Here is a 23859-nt window from a genome sequence, read left to right on the forward strand (position 1 = left end):
TAGACTTGCTCTACATTTGATTTTCTTATTGATACCAAAATTATTGGCTCTTCTCAGAAACCTGTGCTAAACAGGAAACATGGCACTCAGTGGAGCTTGCTGCCCTGCAGGGCTGTGGGTGCTCAATGCCACAAGGCAGCAGCTACATTAAATATGAATATGAATGGCTTTGCTCTTCCTGAAAAATTTGAATAGGAAGTGGCAGAAATAGAGCTTTGAGAATTCTGCTTTTTTTAAAGAGGAAAGTCTTTTTTTTTCTTTTTCCTTTTCTTTTTGTGTTTCTGGAAGTCTTTTTGGATAAAGTTCTCAAACTGAGTAGGCAACAACTTCTGTTGTCCTCGAGGTTTTTGTGACCTCTTCAATTGCCTTTCAAAAAGATTTTTCTTTTAATTTCCTTGGGTGCGGGAACAACCTCCAAACAAAAAAGCCCACCCATCTGAAACAAGCTAGTTTGCATCCTGGTTCTCAGAAGTGGTCTCTAGTCCTGTCAGTTAGCAATCTGTCATCAGATCACAGACTACATATTATTTTAATGAGGAACTTTCACCTTGCTTGAATCAAAAGAGTTAAACTGGATACCTGATACCTTTGTAGAACAAATGTATAGCCAAACAAACAGGCCTTGCTCGGTTTGTTTCACTATTTGGGCCTTATCAATTGCAAATATTAATACTATTTTCAAATAAACATAATTTAAGTTACTAGATAAGCTTATTGCAGCTATTTTTTTTTCTGCTGCTGCTTTATCCATCTTTGTTTCCAAGAAAGTACAGAAATTAATTCTGTGAGAGTATTGAGACAGGAGAATCCACAGCAACTTCGGTATTTTTGTAAAAAACCTGTTGACAAGAGACCTTAATGGGTGAGTTGGGGTTTTAGGAGCTCTCCTGGTTTTTTTTCTGTTAAAGGAATTTTCCCCACACGTGTTGCTAGGGGGACAAATGGCTGGGTACTTAAGAAAAAAGCAAGAGGTGGCTATGGGGTGGGGTGCATCTGGCTACTCTTTTGTTTCACCTGGGTGTGTGGGCAGTTCGGTCTCTGGCATTTGGACAGAGAGGGAGGCTGTTTCTTCGGCTGCTTTTCCTTCTGCTGGAGAAGCCCTGGGATCTCGAAGCCGCCTTCCCTGCCCCACTGGGAGCTGGGCCACGGCCGCCCTGCCCCGCCGTTGCTTCGAGCCTTCGCTGCGTTGTAGCCGTGCTCGTCCTGCCTGCCCAGACCTCCGGGGGTTCCCCATTTGGATACATCTCGTCTGCCACCCAGGATTTGTGCTCGTCCCTGCCGCTCCAGCCTGCTGTTCCCGAGGGTCCGGCCGGACACCGGGATCAGCTGCCCAGGGGTTTGTGAAGCCTTTGTTCCATCCCTTCCCGGGATCCCAGGGCACCGGTGCCGCGTGCTCCCCGAGCTCGCTCCGGAGCGCCCCCTGCAGCCGCGGGGGAACCATCGCACCTGCCCTGCTCACCGGGAGCCGCCAGCGCCCCTGCCGGCTGCGAGCGGAACTGCACCCGAGGGGAAAGGGCCCGACAGCCGAGAAGGCTGGGACTGGGTTTGTGATTGTTTGCTGTTACTGCCATAGTTGTTGTTGTTTGTTTGCCTTGTTATACACATATAGATATATAATAGTAAAGAACTGTTATTCTTATTTCCCACGTCTTTGCCTAACGGCCCCTTGATTTCGGAATTATAATAACTCGGTGGGAAGGGGGGTCACATCTGCCATTCCAAGGGAGGCTCCTGCCTTCCTTAGCAGACAACTGTCTTTCAAACCAAGACAGGGTGTCAGAATAGTATTAATTTGTGCTCATCTTGAAAGGTATCTGCGTTATTATGCACTATTTTCTTTCAGCTACAGGGAACGTTCAGCTCTAGCTTCCTTCTTAGGAGCTTTGGTGATATCTTGATGTGCTTCAGGAAATCTTTTCTCTGTGAAGAGAAAAACTTATCTTGGTACTTCCTGTTTCTTTCGTGTTTGGTAACTGGTGACAGTTGATGTTGTTCTGTATGTTCACATCCTGAGAGTGTATGGCATTCTCTGAACTAACTTCAGGGTGCCGGTCAAATTAGTTGTGAAACTGGGGCAGCCTCAGGCACCCACAGAGCAGAGCAACATGGGAAAAAGTTTTTTACTGACTTGGTTTTTAACCTCTTTCTTTGATCTCCCAAGATTAATATCTCTCATAAGGTCTCATCTGAGAAATATGTTGCAACCATGCTGATTTAAACAGATTAAAATTACCAAAGAACCTCCCATCACCACCCCCTCCAAGTGTGAACTCACTTCCTTTTAGGACCTGAAACTAATGCTGAGATGAGTAGAAGAAACAGATGGAACTCAATTTGCAATAGTTAAGTCTGCCTGTATTGCTATTTTTATGCAAACAGAAGTCCTGGTACACAGGATTTCCTCTTCCTAACATGTTGTAACACTTTCTAATTAAAACACTGATACCTGCACTCAAGAAATGCCAAACTGACTGCCCTGGAGATTGCAATATTCAGACAGAAGTACAACAGCAAGTTTGAATACTGGATAAGCAGGACTTACAATACTGTGTTAATGTGGCCTGTTCCTAAGCAATTGCAATGTGGTTTTAAAGCTGATTCACACACAAAACTATATCCATCTGTTGGGGTTTTTAGTTCTCCTGTTTTCTTTTTCTCTTAAAGAATTTTACCCATTGATGTTGCCAGGGCAACAAATTACTGTGTGCTTAAGAAAAACAAAAGGCGTGGCCACAGAGGGAGGGGTCAAACTGGCTACTCTCTTTCACCTGGGGTTGGGTACACCCCGGGTGGGCTGGTGCTCTCGGAGTTGGGACGGAGAGAGGCTGCCATTGTTCTGGAGGGATTTCGTCAGCGCTGCGGGCTTCTGCTTTCAGCTGCCTTCCTTCTACTGTGAGTGGAGCCTGCTCACTGGAGAGGCTGTTGCACTGGGACCCTAACACCCCACCTCACTAAAAGAGGCACCTGTTCACCATCTGCTCGGGTGCCTCAGTGAGAAACCCCGGGATTCCCAAGCCCGCCTTTCCCTGCCGTGCTGGGAGCCGGGCTGCAGCCACCCTGCCCCCGCCGTTGCTTTGAGCCTTCGCTACATCATAGCCCTGCACGTCCTGCCTGCCCAGACCTCCGGGGGTTCCCGCTGCAGCTCTGAAGTTTGAACCATCTCGTCTGCCACCCAGGATTTGTGCTCGTCCCTGCTGTTCCAGCCTGCTGTTCCCGAGGGTCCGGCCGGACACCAGGATTGGCTGCCCAGGGGTTTGTGAAGCCTTTGTTCCATCCCTTCCCGGGATCCCAGGGCACCGGTGCCGCGTGCTCCCCGAGCTCGCTCCGGAGCGCCCCCTGCAGCCGCGGGGGAACCATCGCACCTGCCCTGCTCACCGGGAGCCGCCAGCGCCCCTGCCGGCTGCGAGCGGAACTGCACCCGAGGGGAAAGGGCCCGACAGCCGAGAAGGCTGGGACTGGGTTTGTGTTTGCTGTTACTGCCATAGTTGTTGTTGTTTGTTTGCCTTGTTATACACATATAGATATATAATAGTAAAGAACTGTTATTCCTATTTCCCACATCTTTGCCTGAAAGCCCCTTAATTTCAAAATTATAATAATTTGGAGGGAAGGGAGTTGCATTTTTCATTCCAAGGGAGGATCCTGCCTTCCTTGGCAGACGCCTGTCTTTTCAAACCAAGACACCATCCCAAATGCTGAAGTGCTGTTACGTAGTGTAGTTGATACCAGGAGCTGGTAGAATAGAAGACCTTTAGAGAAAACCAAATTGCAGTTAAAAATGACTGCTGCAATAGGTACCTGCACGTAGAAAGTCCTACTTTCCCAGCTGTAGTCATCTACAGTTTAATCTGTGCTGGTAGCGAGAACACAAGTGGTTGGGATGTGTAAGTACTGAAATTAATGAAGTTGCTCTGGGATGGAACAAGCCTTCCTAGTGTGAAAAGTAGTTCCAACACGTAATATCTCTCTGCCTCCTGACAGCAACTGATTTGAGTGTGAGTGCTGCAGTTATTTTATAGCTTCTCAGCTTGCTCCAAAATATGTGTGAGGTGAATATAATATGATATAAACATAGGGATAGCTATTATCAGAGAGACACAGCTGTGTAACAACATTCTGGACAATAAAGATAGCTCTTGGGATATTTATTAGGAGACCAGTCCTGCCAGATGAACTCTGCAGGAAGGATGTACATCACAAATGCCACATTTTTAAGAATTACTATACACAGACAGCTGCTAACGCTAATCCAGGGCTATTGGAATAAAATTACAGAAGAAACCTCACTGTGAGCCAAAGGAAGCATTTGGCCTTTAGCAGCTTTAAAAATCAGTTGTTTTCTGAATCTGCAAGGAGGTGAGTTGTTAAAAGCTCAAGAAGGTGCTTAGTGGCTCAGCAAAAATGGTGGTTGAACAAGGAGTCGGTGAGCTTAGTTTTTCTGGAAGCTTGTGAAAACAGAGTTTTAGGTAGAAATCAGATCAGAGATTTAACTTGACTCTCCAAAGAGAGAAAATTTAGAAAACGGGGGGAAAAATTGCAAGCAATGACGGTTATGTGATATTTTCTTACTCTGGAAGATAGAGATGAGAATCTGAAAAGTTTAAAATTAACAGTGAAACATGGGCTAGAACTAGACCACAAATGGAAAAGGAATCTGAGCCTGTTATTTGCTGCTTTAATTTAAATATGAAAGATAGTTTCCTGTCATAGGCATAATAATGGCTCTGGCCTGGATCAAACTTCAGATTAGGAAGGGAAAATATTTGTCTTTTCTCTTGTTACTTCATTTGTATTGTTTAAGGTTCTCTACTTCACAGAAGTGGATGGCAAGTGTTTATAAGTGAAATTCACCAAATTAGCAATGTGCAGCAGAATTCTCAGGAATGTGGGGGGTTCTGTTTAAGTTTTCCAGTTGGTGGGAACTAGAGGATTGATGATGAATGTGTGTTCCACTTAAGACATAACTTGCACAACAGGTCTGTGGGAGATTTTATCATGAGACTTGATCATTTCTCTGCAATGGAATCATAAACAAATGCATGATGCCCTTTTGGTTTCCAGTGCAAAATACAAAGTGAAATAGAAATGATGATAAGCATACCTTACTTCTTGTAAAACTCTAGCATCATGGTTTTGCATATATTTCTTTGTTTCCAAACTTTCATGTTTGAAAGGGAGTGAAAAGCCACAGCACGTTCAGAGACATAATTATTTTTGGAAAGGCCACCTGTACCTTGTGACAATTTTGACCTTTACGGATATAATACAGTGGCACAGTAAATCCTGAATAAAATACAGCAGATATAGTAGAAGAGGTAGATATTTATTGGGTTAAGTGTAGTCAGTGTGAATAAGCAAGCACTGGAACAGAGGCCTGGAAAGGTTCTATAATCTTTTTCTTTGAAGATATCAAAACTTCTACTGAGTGAGGATCTGAGCAACCTGATCGAACTTTGGAGTTACCTTACCTGGGACCAGGTGGCTGCACTAGATGACATCCCACCGGAAACTCCTTCCAACCTAAATTATTCTGTGGTGAGAGACACCTATTTCTGAGCAATACAAACAGAGTGATTTTAACACATCATCTGCTAGTGAACAGAGGCATCGTGGACTGCACAGCCAGGCTGCCACAAGAGGGAGGAAATGCTGGGTTTTCAACAAGGCACGGCAAATGACTTGTGGGGCTCCCATGTGGGCGTAGCTGAGCTGAAAGCTCGTTCACAGACCTTGCAGCTCGCAAAGTGGCAATTTCCAAATGCCTGTTGTGTGTGCAGCCTGTGACATGAGTTAAACAAATAGCAGAGGTTTCTTGGCTGCTGCTGTGATGCCAAGCAGATCTGGTGCCAAGCTTCAGCTGTTGTATCCAACACAGTGGAATGTGGATTTCGACTCAGCTGCATTATCTGAAGAAGGTAACTGCTCCAAGGAGCCTTTAGATAAACAAAAGAAAAGCTAAAAATCTCATTTCAGCTTCCACTTCTCAACTCTGCTTAGTCAGCATGGGAAAAAGCTTTGTGGGTTCTGTATTTTGAATGTTGTTTAGACAGGGATACTAATATGCCATGTTCTTAATTTTGTGTAGCGCTTGCAATACTCCTTCAATTTTCAAGAACTGATCTATGAATGATGATATAATTATGTGTCTTTTTTTTACCTAAACAGTTTCAAAGGCAAATGAATCTCACTGTCAAAGTATAAAGAATATTTTGCATGAAACCGAGAAGATACTTTGATAGAGCAAATCTATAAAAAATCCTTGTAGCTACAAAGAATTGCATTTTTGCACAAACACACAGAATGGAGATTTGGTAATGAATAGATAAAAATAATTTATCTTAGCAGACAAACCACTTGAAGAACACATATTTCCTGCTGAAAAATCTTCCTGAAAATTGCTGTTGACTTCACGAAAAAATAGTAAATATTTGGACTGAAATCTACAGTGCGTATCAGTTTTTATAGCATCAGAGCTGTTTCATTGTGTGAACAAGGTTTGCTACTTTCTCATTAAGCATTTTGAACTGACAAATTATATGGACTTCTATATGTGTATGAGGTCAGAGCAGATAATATACTATAAAATCTTAGTTTTTCCTTTCGAGTCCTTTTGTCAGGATCTGGCAGAGTTCTAGAGATTCAAGCTCCAGATCTGTCTTGTATTTTGGTTTGAGGAATTTGCAACCAAAATGTGACTACAGAAACTAATTTGCCTTTGTGGTACTAACTTTTCAGAATTCTTCTGTTTGGGCAGTGTTTTGACCTTTTCTTTTTAAAGTTTCACATGCTGAGCTGCCACAAACAAATTTAACATTTTCTAGATTTCTAGATTAGAGGCACAAGGATTTTTTTCTCTGTGGTAACAAAGTCTGCATTTGTGGTAAAAGGGTAAGGCTGTATTTGTGCTTTGACATTTGAGGGAAATCTCTATGGTTGCCACAGAGCAGAAAAGAAACTACTTCTGATTGCTGTCTAATCTTTATGATTTTGTAGAAGTGTTATTCCACTAAAGTTTTTGGGTCTCACAATGCGGGTATATTTCTGATGCATATTTATGGCAGAAGAACTTCTAGTCTAAGACTGTACTGTTATCTGAAGGAGGATTTTGAGGATGGTTGTGTTTCTAGCAATCACTGTTCCTCAAAATCTTTCATTGGCATGCCATGACCAGAATAACACAAAGTGCTCTCTTTAGACCGGAAAAATGTGGGCAGCACCCTTTCCCTGTGTATGAAGTACTGGAATTGCCTCTAGTGGGTTCCTTTGTCCCAGGAGGTTTGGGACAAGCTATCCTGAAATGCCTCCCAAATATTACTGTGTTTATTCCCTTTCATCCCTGTTTTAAGCAATAAACACCATGTTTTCTCATTGCTTGGTGGAACTTCATTACATTACTCCACAGGCAGTGAAGGAATGGCAGGTTGGAAATCAGGAATTGTAACACAGCACTAAGTGGGCTTCCAAGCAGAAGAAGAAATAAACCTGACATGTCAGGAATCATGATTTAGAGCTGGTGATGGCAGAAAGAATTTCAAGAAAAACTGAGAAAGATTAGAAGGACTATCCTGATGAAAAGATGAATTTCAGAGAGACCAGTAGCTTTTCTTTAAAACATACTTAGTATGATGCATGTGTTCTGCTCCTACAAGTATGTCTAGTATTTATGTTTTACTAATTACATTTAATTATTATTTAAAGAATAGGGTGAATCCAAGCTTTTAGCAGTGGTCATCAAGGAAGTTTCTATCTAAGGTTCTGGTCACCTTGTGTTGTCTGTTGCAACCAAGATGCTGCCATGATCTGAGGTAGGTAATTCAGAGCTATGCTAGGATTATCTATATGAGATCTCAGCATAACTGGACTGTGGAGGGGATGAACCTTCTTTGTTTTTCAGGATATGTTACTATTTTGAGCAGTGGGATCTATTTTAATGCACTTTGCATATTTGATTTGGCACAATAATTCAACAAATTTGAGGATTAATGTAATGGCTGTTAAGAGTCTCAATAAAAAATAAAATGGAAAATAAGGACTCTAGATGGGATGAAAGGAATGCCATTCCTAACTGAGATTTGCTCCACTTAAATAGCAGCTGTTTACTGAACCTTCTGCACTGGGGCCTGGCCTGCCTGCTGGAAAGGAGAGGAGGGGCCAGGCAGCTTGCCCCTGTTTCCAAAGATGGTAAATGACAGAAGCATACAGAAAACCACCCTTTTTTAACTATGAAATTTCCTTTAAAATCTATCTGTTTTAAAAGAGCAAAGCCCCCTTGTTGCATCCTTACATGGCAGCTATGGCCCTCCTGCTTCTTTATGGCTCTGTCCCCCCTGAGGGCATGTGCCTCAATCAGGATATCACTCCCAGGAATGAAGGCAACGAGTGTTCCTCAGCTTTATAGGTAATGCTGCCAATAACTCTGAGTGGGGTATAGGTGAATCCAATCTTTTATCTGTAAAGGTATTTGCCCCTCCTGGTAGATCTTACATTTACTTTACATAGAGCAGGAGCTATTTCTCATTTGTTTGTAAAAATGCTTCTTGAAAGACTGTTGTCCAAATGTTTGAGTACTATTTTTAAAAAAGTACAGGAGGTACTCTGATGACTCTTGTTGTCACACCCATTTCCTCATGAAGTGACCCTTTCAAGTTTGGCAGATATTGCACTTGCTAAGGTTTGGAGAACTGTCAGATTTCAATAGCTTTTCTCTGAAAATACTTGGATGTTCTGTGTGTGTTAACAAGACAGTTTACTCAGAAGCAGTTCATTTCTCAACTTTCTCAGAAAACAGTTTCAGTGCTCATTTCAGTGTGAGGTTTCCCATATAAAGAGAACAAGCCTAGTTAACATGATGAAAAAACGATCTTCTTCAGCTGTTTTGGAAGCTGTTTTGGGAGGAGTGAGTCCAGGGTTAGGCAGGTTCAGCCTGCCATCTCTGACTGAGCAGTTGGTTCCTTCAGCACTGAGCTGGTGGCAGCAGCAGTGTTTAAGGAGCGGTCATATGTGCAAGAGCACAATAACCAGAGACCTTAAAATCCTTAGGAGAATGTAGCAGTTTCAGAGTTTCCAATACTACCTTCCCTTCTGTTTACTATGATTTCTTTGTTTTTTTCTTTCCTCCTGCAGAATTCACGCAAGCCTTATCAGAAGGAGAGGCATTCAACTCTGCCTGTACTGTTAAGCCTACAGCCTCTGCAGACTGGAAATTTTGCTGTTTCATTGTTGTCAGTGAACAATTGTGGTATTCCTGTGCTTTAGCACTTTTTCCACTGGAAAATGGAAGTGAAGAGAAATACAGCAGAGTTGTTGTGGCTGTTGATGTTCTTTTCTGATATTGTGCCATTCAGCTGTGAGAAATCAATGAGAGAAAGAGCTATGGAGCTGATGCAAGATGCACGTTTAATCGATGGGTATATAAAATATGTTCAACTAAACCCTCTTTGTGAGTCCTGACAAGTGAGGGGGAAATGCTGAAGTGTGTTTAGATTAGCAGAGACACAGGCTGTTTATGAGCACATAGCACCGAGCTACTGTTGCAGTGATGTATCAGGAAGGAATTTTGGTTCAGAGGGTGCTTAATGTAGGACTGCGTTATTCTAAACACCACTGGGATCTGGCCAGGAGTCATGGTTTAACCCCAGCTGGTAACTGAGCCCCACGCAGCCCTTGCTCACTTGTCCCTCTGGTGGGATGAGGGAGAGAATCAGAAAAGTGAGAAAACTTGTGGGTTGAGATAAAGACAGCTTCATAAGGAAAGCAAAAGCCACGCACAAACAAAGCAAAACAAGGAATTAATTCACTGCTTCCCATGACTAAGGTATTCAGTCATCCCCAGGAAAGAGGGCTCCATCACACATAACATTTTCTTGGAAAGATAAACATCCTGATTCTGAATATCCCCTGCCTTCCTTTGTCTCCTCAACTTTATATGCTGAGCATGACCCATATGGTCTGGAACAACCCTTTGGCCAGCTGGGGTCTGCTGTCTCCACTATGTCCATTCCCAACTTACTGTACACCCCCAACCTGCTTGCTGATGGGATGAGGTGAGAAGCAGAAAAGGCAGAAAAGAAGGGAGACTTTAAGGCATCTATTGCTGCAAGGATTATTGGCAGCTAACAGTCTAAGGGACTATGAACAGTGGAAGAAATTACATTTGGGTTAGAAAGGGAACAACTTATTTCTATCCCAAGCCCTATTTTTCCATTCTAGCCACAATGACTTTGTACTGCAGCTGAGAATACTTTACCAAAATAGACTCAGTAGAGTCAACTTAAGAGAACTCAACACGACCCACACAAACCTTGTGAAACTTCAGGCTGGTTATGTGGGAGCTCAGGTATGTACTGCCGTGGTGGTGAGTCTGAGACCATATTTTTACATTTGCTTCTTCCCCAAACACAAAAGTACTTCTAGCCCTGATTTTGGCTCTTTATATTGAAAAAGAAAAAAATAATAAAACTGAAAAGCCACAGACACTCTTTCATGACAGTTGTGTTTCAAAAGTTTGGGTTTTATAATTCAGGTACCCTTAGTCAAAACAGCAGCATATGTTTTGTGATACATAAATTAAAGGAAGCTTATATCTTATGCATGTACTGTGGAGTAGCTGAGTGTATCAGAAGGCCTTAATCATGTCTGGAGTGGGTGCTCTTGCCTTGCATCCTAACTCCTTCTTTGGGGGAAAAGCTAGAGTGGCAACGCCCTTATAAACTGCAGGAAGTTACTTTGGTCTGGGCTCCTGAACTATGAGCAAACAGAAGTTTCCAAGTCAAAACACAAGTTATCTGCTTTACCTGTCAATATCTCTTTCAGTTTTGGTCAGTGTATGTTCTTTGCAGCGCTCAGAACAAGGATGCTGTGCGCCTGACCTTAGAGCAAATCGATGTTGTCAAGAGGATGTGTAACAGCTATGAAGAGCTGGAACTTGTGATGACTTCCCAAGGTGAGGCTCCTTCTTGTAAAAGAATTTTTAAAATGTGATTGTGGGAGGTATGTACAGAGAGATGCAAGCAGACAAGTTATCCTGCTTTAAAAAGCAACTTTAACTTCAACACTTCCTCTGAACCACAGCCACTGACTCTGTGTACAGTCCTGGTCCACTGCAGTCATGAGAGAATTTGCCATAAAAACATGTACTCTGTAAGCTCCCATTCTATGAAAATGTCTGTATTGCAATTTACACAAACAATTGCTGCTCAGTAGTGCTGGCTTCTTATCTGTCATGGAATTACTTTGGAATTATCTTCCTTTATGTTTTCCAGGTATCTCTGACAGTAGAAAGATTGCATGTTTGATTGGAATAGAAGGTGGCCACTCCATTGACAGCAGTTTGGCAACACTGAGGATGTACTATGACTTGGGTGTTCGTTACATGACTTTAACACATTCCTGCAACACTCCTTGGTAACTAATGCACATATTTTGTGTGACTATCTAATGCAAAAGAGTGGCAGCTGCATGATGGGAGAAATATGGATTCAGGCACAAACTTATTGTGTGAAAGACCTTGAACCAAGTCCAGGTGATAGGGTTTGGGGGTAAATAATTTGCCATGTGTATAGTGGGAGACTACATCCATTATGTAGTGCTTGTTATGCTCATGATTTGGACACTTTAAACCTCTTTAACAACACAAAGATGGTCAAATTGATATCTCCTTTGCTATATTGGGAAAGTTACATACAGCAAAACAGACAAAAAAAAAAGTACTGAAAATGCATATGATGTAGATAAAAGAAGGTAAATGATATGTAAGAACTCAGCATTCAGCAGCCTTCAACACTGTCCTCTCTGGCCAGCTCGTAAGTGCAGGTCCCATATGGAGCTACAGAGACGGGTATTTAGATCCTGTATCAGAATCTTTGCAACTTCTCTTTGCTGGACTGGCAAAATACCTTCTTGCACTGACTGAGGGGAAGGGGAATTCTGTACAGGCAGCTGAAAAGCAGGTTTTCTGTCTGGCAGGTAACTGCCATTACAGTGCCTCTTTGTTCTCTCATGGAAGTTTGTTTAATCAGAAAAATGCTGACAATCACCTCTCTGCTTGTCTTAAATTCCTTTACAAACATCAACATCAGTGAACCTGAAAACAGTTATGAACATAAAAAGCACTGCCTGAGCAAGATACCTATTATGTAGCCCATTATCCCCACATTTGGCTATGTGACATGGTAATATTTCCTGTGTGTAGTGTAAGAGGTTTTAGCTGTTGATACTGTATTCTCCAGAATAATGATGTTTCTCCTCCCTCACTCCCCTTTTTAAGGTCTGAATCATCATCTAAAGGAATACACAACTTTTATCCTAGTGTTATTGGTCTGACTGCATTTGGCCAAGTAAGGATCTCTTTCAAATGCTAATCCGGGCAATGTGTTATGCAACTAACGACTTCTGGCCTTATCTTCTCAAAAGCAAATTGTCATTAAAAATTTATTACTAGAAGTTCTTGATAGTTAGGAGGTGATCAGGATGTAGTCCAAATCAAATTCCCTGTGATGTTTGTTAGGGTAAAAGAAGTGTTAGATTTAATTACAACGGTTTTAATACCGATTAAATGTATGAAATCATATGTGCAAGCAGTGAGATGTGAATAACACTTCGAATGACTTATTTTAGATTGACTAAGTTTTCTGAGTTTTGAGCATGTAGTGGTGTGCTGGCTAATTTTGAGTGAATAAATTACTATTGAATTAATAGGTACATAGAAACCAACACAGGCACAGCATGTTTATGACTAGCTGACAGCTGCAAAATTAATCTATCTGTTTACATATGTCAGCTAAACGGTTTCCCTTCAGGAAACTTAATACTGACACTGTTGTCTGTACATCTGTTTTAGGAAGTGGTAAAGGAGATGAATCGCCTGGGTATGCTGATAGATTTATCTCATACTTCATATTCCACAGCAAAAGCTGCACTCAATATCTCAAAAGCACCAGTAATTTTCAGCCACTCCTCAGCATTTTCTGTTTGTAATCACTCAAGAAATGTTCCTGATGATATTCTCCAGCAACTGGTGAGTCATATGGTTTTTGGGTTTGGTTTGTTTTTTGGAGGAAGGAATTTGTTGGTTTTGCTTCTTGGGGGTTTTGCTTTTTGTTTTAATGGCAGTGTTTGCCTGGGCTGCAGCAAACGTGCATTCAAATCATGATGTTTACTTTCCACCTCCTCATCCCTGAATTTGATTTAGAAGCATATCCCTGAGGAGCAGCTTACATTTGCTTCTGAGACATTTTCTTTGGGTTGCATTTAGTCTATGACTACAAAAATGAAGTGCTTGAAAATACTTTGAAATTCTGGTTGAGTTTTTTTGATGTAGTCACTGCACTTCTGCTGATTCAGTCCACATGAAAGTAAAATGAACCCGGAGATAGGACAGGGAAGAAAAGCCTTGTGTTGCCACCTCAGCTTTGACTTAGTGTTGCAGTTCTCACTGATTGATGGGTGTAGAAGGTTCTGTATAAGATGCCCACGAAGCTTGCAGGACATAAGTGATCATCACCTGTCTATTCATATCTTTCAGAAAAAGAACAAGGGAATTGTCATGGTGACTTTCAATGCAGATGTACTGGCCTGTGGAAGAAAAGTTGTTAATATTTCTACCCTTGCAGGTTTGATGTTCATACCCTGTAGTTTTTGTGGGTTCTATGAATTCATATAAATTCTATGAATTTCCTGTTGCCTGAATAATTTTCAAGGTCATGTAAATTATACTGCTTGTTTATTCCATCCACACCTTAGCCCAGCTCTAGGTACTTTTCGAGCTAATACTCATTAAACAATAACAAGAGTTCAAGGGGTGTGTGTAGCTGGAGGATATGATGCTCACAAATTGAGCCAACAACCATTAATCCCAAAGTAGTTATTACTTTCGGGAAAACACCTTAAGCCTATGTAATTAAGAGTGGGAAACCTAGGTATGCAATGGATAATGAAAATTCTATTGGTGTAGTTGGGCTACTTGTTAGGAATGAATGTGCTGTGATGATCATGTCTCTTTCCTCATTTGCATTTCATCAGTGTTGTTTTTATTTTGAAGATTGCTGCCTGATGGGGTGGGTCTTTTGACATTTTAAAAAAGATTTGATCAAGAATCCGTGATTAAGGAGAGCTGTCACCTAGTGCCAATATGTGTGAACTGTAATACTTCTTTTTTGCTGGATGCTTAGGTGTTATTTTCTTTGGTATTTATTTTCAGATCATTTTGACCATATAAAGAAAATTGCAGGCTCAGAATCGATAGGAATTGGCGGTGACTATGATGGAGTGGAACGGTTAGTAAAGTTGTACATACATTGACACCTGCTCCTTAAATTATGCAGGTTTTGATTCATTTAAGGGAAAAAAAGAAGGCAGACAAAAAAACTGGTATCAGATTGTCTTGTGATGAGCACTAAACCAAGTTTTATGAAAGAGAGGCACAATGATTCCTTTTTAGAACTGCATGAAGTAGTGCTACAAATGTAGAAATGGATCCTCATGGCCTGTGAACTCTGCAGCCATGTGTTCTACATGGTGGTTTGTGCATACAAAACCACTGATAGAGGTTGTTTTTTTCCAAAAGCCAAAGATGAATGACAGAAAAGCTGCCTCAACCTTTACATGGTAAATGGTTCAGCCTAAAGAGATGCTGCAAAACTCTTTCTTCCACTATCCTTGAGGAAAGCCCAAAGTGTTTGGGTGCTGTGAAACCACTCCTGCTTTTGGGGCTTGGGAAGTGTTCGAGGCAAGCAGAGCCTGGTGAACAGCCTACCACAAAACCTCTCCTCACTCTTGGGCTAGTGCAATTACAGCTGAGGAAATAAAAGCAGATTGGGTGGCATTTGCTGCTGTAACCCTAAACTTTTTTTTTCTTCTTATCTTTCTGTTGAATCATCATCTCCTTTCTCTTTTTTCTTTTTCTCCTGGAGTCAGGCCTCCTTGGGAATGAGAGTCAGAGTCAGGCTGCCATCTGTAAAGTACAAACACTACCCATTGTGTCAGCTCCATGATATCATAGCTCTGAAACTATAATGTTCAAAAGAAAAACACAGTTTGCAACAAAAGGACACGTTTTATCACATGCATTTTCAGAAAGTGCATCAGTTAAATTGGTGGTGGACTTGTTAAAGCCCTAATTCCTGGTAGTAACGCTACAGATTGCTTGAGATGCGATTATCACCACACCTCCACAGAACAGAAAAATACCAAAAACATTAGTTATCTCAAAACATTGTCAAAGTCTTGTGGAAATACAATTTAAAAGAGCTGTTTAATGCAGGTTTTGCAGCTTCTTATTTCTAAATTCTTTTTATTCTGACAAGAAGTAGCACAAGACATAGATCAGTTTTGCTTTTTCTAATTTCTTCAGTAGAGGGCTCTGAATAGTTTTCTTTCCATTGCCTAAACAATTGGCTTAATTCAAACCAATATTATTATTCTAATTGTATTTTTTTCAAATACTTTGTAAACAACAGAGTTCACTAAATTGCCTGCAACTCCAGAGCTCATCATGTGTTTGCAGGTTTCCTTTTGTTCTCAGTTACGAGTGGATTGCACCAACTTAATCTGTGATGCAGCTGTTTCCTTTTACTCTAAAGGCCAGATGGAAACTGTGGATTAACGTATACATGAATTTCCCTTTTGTTCTAATATCCTCCCATGCTGTTGTTTTGCCTCTATAGAAGTGCATCTTCATTCCAGTTGTATTCTGTCTATTGGGTCTTTTTGAAAAAAGGAAAAGCCTTTTGTTGTGTCCCAAACCTGTTTCTGCTTGTCAGTTGAATTCTCAGAGGAAGAATTGGGTCCCAAGTGATCTCATTCCAAAAGTCAGTATGTGCAAAAGACTAATTCAAAACCTTTTTCTCCAATTTGTCATTGATGTGTGTTGAATATTCTCGTGTGACTTACCAACAGCTTCCCTGAGGGATTGGAAGATGTCTCTAAATACCCTTCTTTGATAGAGGAACTTCTTAGAAGAGGATGGAATGAAACTGAACTGAAAGGAGTCTTAAGGGAGAACTTTCTCCGTGTCTTCAGGGAAGTGGAAAATGTAAGATTAAAATCCAAACTGAATCTTGATTCTTACTAGGAGGGAAGGAATTGTTGGTGTTTTATGGTTTTTTTCTTTTTTTTCTTTTTTTTTTTTTTTTTTTTTTTTTTGTTTTATGTGTTTTGCCTTTGAGTGTTTGGTTTGTTTTTGTTGTTTTTTTTTTTTGTTAAGTGAGAGAGATATGAGGGAATGTAAGCACCTAATTCAGTAATTCCAAACGCTGGGAAAGAAACCAAGATGGCAAGAGAGTGTTAGCAGAATAAAGGAAAATGAGAGAGAGCAGACAAAGCTCTTTGGAACTTTTTCTCTCTGCAGTAATCTGATAAACACACATCAGTGACTTCTAAATGGAATCACTTCATGGTTTGGAGAAACTGCGGATGTACCAGCACCACAGTCTGGCTGTGTTCGCTGGGGCAGTAAGGAATGTTGACTCCTGCAAATCAATTTAATTCTTGTCATGGGATTGGGCTGCTATTCAAAAGGCTTCTGCCATGACCAGATCACTAACAAGCCATAAACATAACTAGATCACAGCAAGCTTTAAGTGTAAATGGTAGAAGTTAGTCCAGAAGCATGAGGGAGGAGAGGAGGGAAGGAGACGGTGTAAGAGTAGGGCCCCCTCAAGTGTAACTTTTACAAATGCCTCTGCTGAAACTTCCAGACTGCTTGCCTCCTACTGCTTTTATTTACAGGGCTAAGTAAGTAGATAATACTCACAAAGCCTTATAGACAACATATATTTCACTGTCTTCTAGTGAGAAGTTTTCACTCACTTTCCTTCCACTTGTCCTTTTCGGGCATGTTGGATGAACAGAAATCCGGGAAATTTGCACTATTCCAGTTAATCTGCCAAAATATCTACATAATGCTGACTTAATCGAGTGGCAGACTGACTTTATGAAGAGGCTCAAATTCATCACACCTAACCAATCTGTGGGATTTAGTAACATTTTTTCCCTTCTAAATTAGAGATGTTGAAGCTCTGTCTTCAGAGTGCGAGTTCACCTCAGGGAAGAAAGCTCATAAGTTTGTTTGCTACACGTGTGGAGAGAGCCAAGACAAAGAACAGCCAGAACTGTGGCTCTTGCCTGTAATATATGCTGAATTCTGGGAAGTGTTTCATAGGAAAGCAAACAGCAGAATAATGATGTTGATTTCCTCACATTCAGATGTGGTTTTGCAATACAGTTGGAGTTGGGTAACTTGAAATAGCATGGGATTTCCTAGCTGCATAAAGCTTTTGCTGTTGTGCCAGTCTGGCTTTCAGGGACAACCTTTTGAATTTTGGTAGGTGCGGAACATGTTTGGAGTAATGGACGCAGGTGAAAGTGAAATTTTGCAAGAAGTACAAAATTCCTGTCGCCTAGACCTACGTAAGCTTCAGCTTCAGCCAGCCAGGTCCTTTGGAATTCCTTCTGTGGCACAACCTTTTAGTCTGACACTTGTATCCTGTTTAATGGTGTATTCTGTATCATAAGATCTATGGAATCTAGAGAGAGATTTATGGAGTACTCTGCAATGCAACTACCTATCTTTCTGTGTTTTGTTAATGGAAAACTATAATAAATTTTAAATATAATTTCTATAAATTCACCTGCATACTTGAAAATTAATGTAAATTATAAATGATGTAGCAAAAGCATTTGGAATTTGAAGTGATAAATTCTGTGTCATCTTGGCTAGACCAGGACCAACATTGTTAATAGAAAGTATTCACAACTAAAGAATAAATTCTGTAATACTTGATGCATGGTTTTGGTACCCGCGTTGTGGCATAAATACTGGAGTCCAGAACCAGCAGTTCCACACAGGAAATAGAGATTATGATTCAGACAGCGGTGCCAAGAAGTCTTCAAATATTACTTCTTGTTAAATCATGCAACTACCATCAACAGTTGATGGCTTACTCAGAGAAGACCAGCCCCTGCCACATGGGGAAGAGTGCGTTTATGATTTGCTTGGGGTTTTGTTTTGTTTTTTAAGACAACAAGATGGGTGAGAAGCCTATTCCAGTTTGGACTGCATGCCTACCACTAACTTTAGAGACCCGTCCTGCAGTACTAAACTCTTATTTTTGAACCCTGACCAGGACAGTGGACAACTGGGAAGTTACTGAAGGGTGGACGGAGATCTCTTGCATTCGGGTGCAGGCAACGTTGTAGATACTTTTCTATAATTTGGGGACAGCTGTTTGCAACATTTTCATGATGATGGGAGCAAGAACAAGCCAGGACAAAGCAGGAATTCTGACTAGTAAGAGAGTTGTGGAAATATTTTTGTCATTTAAACCATTATCCTTATCAGCATCGTGTTTTATTATTTCATTTTTTATTCTAGCTGGCTAAAATCAGACCATGGCCAATGGATTCATAGACATGAGATTAGACAGAGATCATTTTATATAAATCTGCTGTTTCGGCCTTTGGAATATGTTTCGAAATACAGCAGGTATGTGAGGTTAGAAGCTCCTGTTGCAGAGAAGAGCATATATTGAGATAGGCTGTTCTTGGAAGGCTCAAAACTGACATTTTAGTCAAATATACTGGGATTCATGGTGAAATTATAAGATGGCAGCACTACATCTTTGTCGGGTCAGTTCCCAGTGCTTGCTGGTAAATGCTTTTCTACGATATTTGTTGTTAATTGTGATTTTACAATACCAATATTTATTTACTGATATGACATCCACAGAATTTAACCGTAGTGTAGAATAAAAGCCCTGTAATTGATCTAAGGGAAGCACTTGTAAACACACAAAGTATTTAACAACTGAAAGAGAAGGCTGAGCATGTACAGAATGGAAAAACAGCAAGTTAGTTTTTTTCTAGAGGCATTTGAGACTGTTCCTACCATCCATTTCTGCATTCCATGTACAAGTAGGATTTCTGGAAGGACACTTTTTTTATAGCTTCAAAATTAAGCCTCATTAATTATTTTGATAAGATCGTGTCCTTGATAAATATATTGTCACTATATTCCTGTATGTTACCAAATTCTTTACAAATCATGTGGAACAATCTAGTTGCACACAAGCCAACTTTTTAAGAATAGTTTCTCAATAAATACTGATCCTGGTAATGCACATAGAAAAGGGAATTACTGACTCAGAAGTCTGGCCTCCCTGATATTGCTTGACTGGCATCAGAACGTATTTTTACTGGTAAAATGATTAATTCAATAGGGCAAATGTTTACTTCCCATCAATATTTCTTCTAATGGGTTCATAAACCATTGGAAAACTGCCATCCATGGTCTCTTTTTTCATAACTAGTATTCTGATAGGTGTTTCATTACATACTTGAAATGTAAGATGCTTCTTTATTCCTTCCAGCTTCCAGTTTTCTTTATACTGTGTTGTCACTGCCTGCTAATTTTTACTTTTTTACCTTCCCATACTACAGCATATAATACTACTACAATATAAAAATATATATTCCTTTCCTGAAAGACACAGAAAATACTTTTATATGTTTCATCTTACCTATTATATTTTGCGCCTATTTGCTGACTGCTTGTGCAATGAGTAATTTGTAACCTTGTGGCAAAACATAGACATGAAATTTCAATAAAATATTGTTTAAAACTTGTAAGGATACTGGTGTAATCTCACAAAACAGTGTAGATATTTAGAGGCCCATGAGGCCCTGAAAGAACCGTGCACCCCTGTGGCAGAAAGAAGGCCAGAGTATCATGAGGTCAGTATCAGAGGGAAGGGTTGCCTCTTCAATGGCAGGCAGGAGAAATTCAAGCAGGTTTAATCCTAGAGCATCCTGGACGTAGGCAGGCAGCCTCATCCAAACTCAGATAGTGCTAAACCTGTCCAAGCAAGCCCATGGGAAGGGATCAGTCACTGCAGTGAGTCCATGATGACAGTGTTACCTGCAGCAAACCCCTGGTCAAGCTGTCAAGGCTTGGAGAACAAGGCATATGGGCAACCAGATGGGCTGCCTGCACCAGAGTTAGGATAACCTCTGCCTCACAGCACTTCTCACAGGTGTGTCATGATCTAGAAGTCCCTTTTCCATTACCAGTTACAATGTTAATTTAGAATGCTTCAAATAAGCTGCTTGTGTGAAACAAAATCAGAAGGCAAAATCAACAGATGGAATCTTGTGCAGTGGTTATCCATATTATCTAGCTTATTTAATAGATGCAGCTAATTTATTTTTCTTAAATGATCAAAACCACGCAACTTGAAACATGATAGAAGAAACGTATTAGAAATTAATTTCAAAAGTAAAATCATGTAAGATACAGCTATGACTGCTCTCAGAAAAACTAGTGATGCTTCACTCTGGTGCTAGTGTCTCCAGCCCTGACAGCAACTTGTAGTATTCACAACACTGCATTTGTAACCACTCAAGCATAAAATGATCACACTCTGTTTTTTGCCTCCCAGTGGGAGGATGATTCATGCTGCAATTGAATGCCTTTGCCCTGCCCCAATTAATAACAGCCATTTGCATTGGTAATTCGAATGCATTCAGCTGACAGATTCTGTTATGGCTGCTGGTATCACTGAAGTACCAGTTACAATTGAGATACAAACTTTGTAATAAGCTTTGTTGGCTGCCAAATGAAAGAATGCAAGTCATGACTTACGTCTTCTAAATAACGAGTTGTGCTAACGTGAATTCTGAAAATATTACTGTTTCTGTAAATCTCAAAATCTATGTACTATGAACTACCTTAGGCCGATTTTCAAAAGACCCAGAGTTGAAGGCATCTTAAACAACCAAAAGCTCATGCTTTTACATGTGTGATATGAACAGCCAAGAACTATAGGGATAAATATTGATGCAGACTATTGATTTGATTATAAAAGGTTGATGCCAGGGCCCTTTCCCCAGTACTCTCCTTTTCCAGACTAATGGACTGTAGCAGCCACAGAAATAAATAACTCAGTTCTAAGTTGTCTCATCTGGGGAAGAGATGATGCTAGAAACCAAATCTCCAAAGTCTTCTGCTGGTCTGACATGCACAACAGTTCTGTCACCTAAAATCTGAGTAGTTCAGTTCCTGTATCCAACTTCCACCCAGCAGGTGACTTGTTTGGGCCATGGAAGGACTCTTGCAGGTTTTACATTGAATATAAAATACTCAGCTGTGCTTAACATCTACATTCCTTCTTGCATGTCATTGAGTTGCCCAAGCAACATGCCATCATATTTCTCTGTTTTAAGGTCAGCAAACATTGTGCATTAAGTCTAACCACCTACATGAATCTAAATTTATTCACTTGGTTTGATTTTACACCTAAGGTTCAGTGGGCATCTGCACCACAGAATCAACTTTGCAAAGCCAGGTATTGCATCCTCCTCCTGTCCCGGAGTGAGAAGCAGTGCCAGAGCAGTTCGTGACAGGGTCAGCTGGGGCTGCTGCACTGCTCTGTCCCTCGGCTGCATGTCGCCTCCCCTGTCCCTTGAGACAGCACTGGTGTTTGTGTAAGCTGGTTCAGGAAGCTGGTCTTACAGAAGACTGTTTTCCTCCTTCAAGAGATGAGTTTCCTGCTGATCACGTCAGTGATTGCGTTAACCATGCTCAGTGTTAGGGGAGGGCAGGAGTGAAAAAGCAGAGTGAGACTGCAGCAACTTGGATTTCTTCCACTTGCTATTGAAAGCAGCAGTTCTGTTTGTTCTTCTCTGGATTTATACATATGGAAATGATCAAATTCCTTCAAATTCTGAAAATGTAACATGTTTAAACTACAAAAGAATTAAATAACCAAAAGATTCTTCCCAGTAATAGTGGCTTTCATTTCTTCTTAAGATTTGTTGGCTTTAATTTGCAGATCCAGAGCAGTATTTTAGTTGATCTGCTGAACTGTTTTCAGGACAGACTGTGATCCTGGATAAACCTACTCTGACTGTTCTGGAAGGCTTGATTCAGTGTTTCAAGTATTATATTTTTCTTTTTTTCTTTCTTTCTTTTTTTTTAATCTGGTCTTGATTTTTGTCTTGGTATCTTACCTACAAGCCTTACGTCTACATAGAACAACTTGACATAGGAATGGTTATTTGCTGCTATTGTAATTATCTTTTTTTAATCTTCTGAAACCAGAGAAATGGAAAAGCTTTCACTAACCTTCATGTTTATTTATAACTTCATTATGACTTTTCTTTTTTTTTTTTTTTGGCAAAGCAAAAGAAAAAACCAACCCCTCTTTCCAAAAACTGTGACCTGAGAGAGGTATTGGACTTGGTTCAGTTGTTTCTGTCATGAGACAACAAATAGTGGAGGGGAAAAAAAACCCAAGCTAAGTAAACAAAGTTCAGCATTTATCTTACAACAGAGAAATGTTGCTGCTTCTAATCAAGGCTCTGGCCTCAACAATCAGAACTCAAATTAGAGGGCACTTAATTTTGCTCTTTCGCTGTTGCTTCTACCCAGACTTTTTTAAAAACTCCATTAAGGTGATTCTTTCCTCTGTATAATGGGTATTTTCTTCTGAAGTCCTTTCTCAGCACCTGGTCTATCTTCTATCTATGGTTTTCATAAAACATTTCTTTTGTCAATTCTGCAATGAAAGGAAAGCATAAAGCCCAGGAAACAAGAATTCCAGTTCCCCTGACGGTTGTTGCTGAGAAACAAAATAAAGATCAAACTAAGTGAGATTAAAACTGAAGCTAATACAAGTTTCATCAGACAACTCAAAATAAGGTCCCTTTAGTCTAGAATACAAACATTTGAAAAAAGTTTAATAGAGCTTTGAAAAGTCCATTTGGATTAATCTTCCTGAGTTTCCTCCTGTAGCTAAACTCAACATCTCAAAGATCTTGTCTAGGCCTGTGCTCAGTTTCTTCTCTGAGCCCTTTATTAAAAATGAAATAGACTATGACAAATCTACCCATGCTAAAGATGACACTGATCTGAAAATTGATCCCTTTAAAAAAGGATAAAAGGAAAGACCACACCAAAACACTGAGTAGTATTTTTCCAGCACCCTAATTCTGCACTAAAAATTACTGCCATATTTAACAAGTTTATTGTAGAAAACCTTAATACAGTTCTCTTATTTGAATGTACAGAACCTGGGTGAGTAGGGAAAAAAAGGTATCTCAAGGACTAAGTAACTTTTCAATTTCTAAAGATGAGATGAAGGTATCTTTGTAGAAATGGATATTCCGTGTATCAAATACAGTTATAAGTAATTTTACAAGTGAAGCAGAAGTCCCTTAAAGTAAATAAATTTTGAAGGTAAGTGGCACCACAGTGTCCTCTTGTGGTCTTTTAATGTTTAAGCTGTGATATGTTTTCTAGCAGAATAGCAAAATTTTCAGTTGTCTTTAGCAGAAGAGCTCCTGTCCTGCTATAACGTGGCCTTTCCTTGCCTTACTTTTCTCCTGGAAACGGCCTGTGGAGGATTGCACATTGCATCTCCTACAAGCATTTGTTACATGGAGGTACATGCTGTACATGCTGATCTCTTCCAGCCACTGCCTGTCCTTGTCACGGGGACTGGATCCTGATGTTTGTGAGTGAGAAACCTTCACAGCCAGGTTGCCAGTTCCGGCCTGCTTTGTCCACAAGGCTGGTGTGATCCTCGCACGTGGAGAAGCAGGAATGTGCTGAAAACCAAAGTTCACTATGGTGAAATGCTGGCCATGAACTTGCAGAATTCCTGCCAAGCCTGATGTCCAGGGAAACTATAGCTTGGCAGTGGCAAATTTTGTTTTGTTGTTTTATTTCTGATGCTCAGCTCTTGGCTATTTGTCACCCAGGTCCCACTCTAGTGGGAAAAATCTTTCAAACCAATAAATAACAGTTACGGTTTCCCTGCTGTGTGCATCCCAGCCTTTCTCGTTACACAGATTTAAATATCTCTA

The 23859-nt window shown here is 40.5% G+C and overlaps 1 protein-coding gene across 5 annotated transcripts; it reads left to right on the forward strand.

Moving 5' to 3' along the window:
- The first annotated feature begins 3712 nt into the window (after positions 1-3712).
- Positions 3713-19616, forward strand: LOC116449989 (dipeptidase 2-like). Of its 5 annotated transcripts, none has more exons than XM_032121999.1 (12): positions 3713-5915; positions 7699-7805; positions 9124-9407; positions 10210-10336; positions 10813-10942; positions 11262-11403; positions 12266-12335; positions 12839-13015; positions 13523-13610; positions 14198-14273; positions 15895-16030; positions 17325-19616. In XM_032121999.1, the coding sequence occupies exons 3-12, from the start codon at positions 9274-9276 to the stop codon at positions 17508-17510; spliced, it is 1266 nt and encodes a 421-aa protein (XP_031977890.1). In that variant the 5' UTR covers positions 3713-5915; positions 7699-7805; positions 9124-9273; the 3' UTR covers positions 17511-19616. The 5 variants fall into 5 exon arrangements, with proteins under 5 accessions (XP_031977890.1, XP_031977891.1, XP_031977892.1 ...); XM_032122000.1 differs by having other exon boundaries at positions 7704-7805; XM_032122001.1 differs by lacking the exon at positions 7699-7805 and having other exon boundaries at positions 3714-5915.
- Positions 19617-23859: the final 4243 nt, after the last annotated feature.

This window comes from Corvus moneduloides, chromosome 12 (genome assembly GCF_009650955.1).
Source record: "Corvus moneduloides isolate bCorMon1 chromosome 12, bCorMon1.pri, whole genome shotgun sequence".
NCBI classification, from domain to species: Eukaryota; Metazoa; Chordata; class Aves; order Passeriformes; family Corvidae; genus Corvus; species Corvus moneduloides.